Below are 2237 nucleotides of genomic sequence, written 5' to 3' on the forward strand. Positions count from 1 at the left end.
CTGGGAACGGGCCGGGCTCGGTTGGTGGGTGGTGAGCAATGGCACTGGGTAACACTCATTTGCATATCTTATTACTATTATTATTATCATTATTATTTTAATATCATTATTATTTTAAGTTTTAGTTTGTTTCTGTTATTAAACTGTTCTTATCTCACTCTACGAGTCTCTTTACCCTTGCCCCCCAATTCTCTCCCCTATCCCCTGGGTGGGGGGAGTGAGTGAGCAGCTGGCTTTGGCTGTTAGCCCAGTGCTGGCCCAGTGCAACCACCACAAAACTCTAGACAGAGTCTATGTAAGAGGATGTTTCATTAAGTTAACTGGAATTAAACCAAATAACACACAGTGGATTGTGCTTCTATTGGTGATCTCCAGAAATGAGTGCAGAGTCAGAGTCAAAAAGCCCTGGGGTCTAATGGAGGCTCAAGACTTTGACTTGAGTTGACTTTGACTCCTGAGCAGACCTCAGTTGCTCTGTTTGTTGTTTCTCCATGTGTCAGAGGTGAAAGATCACATCAGAGGTCATAAAAAACACTCTATTTTTGTGTTTAACAAAGATACAGCTACTGGATCAGGAAGTCCTCAGCTACCGATGGGTGGAAGTTGGTAGATGACCAACCAAAGTAGCATCTGATTATAGATTTTCTCTATGCAGCTGCTCCAGGAGATGGGATGTTGTAATGGACAGAGCTCTGGATGACACTACAGAGACAGGTTTTGTTCATCAGTAATGAACTACCTGAGAGCTGCTCATGCCAGGCACGGCAAGTACCGCTGCATCCTGCTCCAACAATCCTGTGCTTGTGAGAAAAGAATTTAAAACCTGACTTATGGGGGGCTGGAAAAATATTTGCTCTGAAAAAGCAAGGAGTAACCTGCAGCCGCCTGCCCTGGGGAAGCAGGACAGCTCCCAGCTCCAAATGTCCACCCAGACAGGGACTGGAGGGACACTGGGCATCCCCTGCACCAGTAGGGCTCACAGACAGGTGAGAGCCACCAGATGTTCCTCCTGCAACTGCCACCCAGGCCTGGAAAGGCTTGTGTGCTAGAAGGGAAGGGAGAAAGAAAGGAGCTGAGGTTGTAAAATTAATAAGCAAAGGGTGTGGGATGGTCAGTGGGGTGGTGGAACTTCACAGGTTCGGTCAAGCACATCAGAATCACAGACTCGTAGTGGTTGGAAAAGACCTTTAAGATCATAGAGTCCAACCATAAATCCAACACTGCCAATTCCACCTCTAAACCATGTCCCTCAGCACCTTGTCTACCCGTCTATTAAATACCACCAGGGATGGTGGTTCCACCACTTCCCTGGGCAGCCTGTTCCAATGCTTGACAACCTTTTTGGTGAAGAAGTTTTCCCTCAGATCCAATCTAAACCTCTCCTGGTGCAACTTGAGGTCGTTTCCTCTCATCACTTGTCACCTGGGAGAACAGACCCATCCCCACCTCTCTGCACCCTCCTTTCAGGGAGTTGGAGAGGGTGAATGACCCCAAGCGTCCCCCTGACTTTACCTGCTGCAGCCAGGTGAGCAGTGACTTCATCAGCACCTGTGGAGTTGAGGATGTCAGAGTCATCGTAGGAAGTGTCCTCCGGTGAAGACGGTGAGTCTTCGTCCGCGCTCAGCATGCTGTGTTCTGTGTAGGTGGCCACATGGACCTGCTGTACCTGCTGGGCCACTGCGTGGGCCTCGATGGTGGCCATGTGTTCTGTTTGGGTCACCTCGTGTTCTTCCATCAATAGCTACTGTCAGAAGAAGACAAAAAACATCACAGGAAGGGGTTATTGACATTGATGCACCATAAGGGAGCAGCCAAAGGTTTCTGAGCCAGGTAGGTGAGTAGGTTGTGACCAAGAGAGAACAGAGGTGACCTCCCTTGATGGCAGTGGTCTTCTACGAGAGGGAAAGAATGACTGCACCAGGAGCCTGAAGAGGAACTTGAAGTTTAGGAGTTCTGAAAAATCCATACTCCAAACAACATGACAATGGAGGAAAGGTCTGGAGGAAAGATCTTTAAGGATCTTGTAGCCCCAAGGTTATGTGCCCCTCCTCACCAGGAACTAAGAGGCTTGATTAAAGATGGAACTTATTTTTGCTGCTTCAAGACCTAGATTTCAGGGAAGATGCTCAAGGGTGATACACAATCTCTTTCCTCCAACCTCAACAGCTCAGGACAGAAACAAGGACACCAGTACAGAAGTTTACTGGCAGCAAGTCATAGAATCATAGAATCCCAGA

General features: G+C 47.9%; 1 protein-coding gene across 1 annotated transcript in view; it reads right to left on the minus strand.

The window, feature by feature from the left end:
• The window catches only part of NRF1 (nuclear respiratory factor 1), a gene marked incomplete at its 3' end in the record, with an annotated part of 16553 nt that extends 14802 nt beyond the window's left edge, over nt 1-1751 (minus strand). The window contains exon 1 of the mRNA XM_010172967.1: nt 1513-1751. Coding sequence (XP_010171269.1) covers nt 1513-1735 — 223 coding nt within the window. The remainder of the gene's footprint in view (nt 1-1512) is intronic.
• Between the last annotated feature and the right edge of the window lie 486 nt (nt 1752-2237).

This window comes from Antrostomus carolinensis, unplaced genomic scaffold (assembly GCF_000700745.2).
Source record: "Antrostomus carolinensis isolate BGI_N321 unplaced genomic scaffold, ASM70074v2 scaffold848, whole genome shotgun sequence".
Classification (NCBI taxonomy): domain Eukaryota; kingdom Metazoa; phylum Chordata; class Aves; order Caprimulgiformes; family Caprimulgidae; genus Antrostomus; species Antrostomus carolinensis.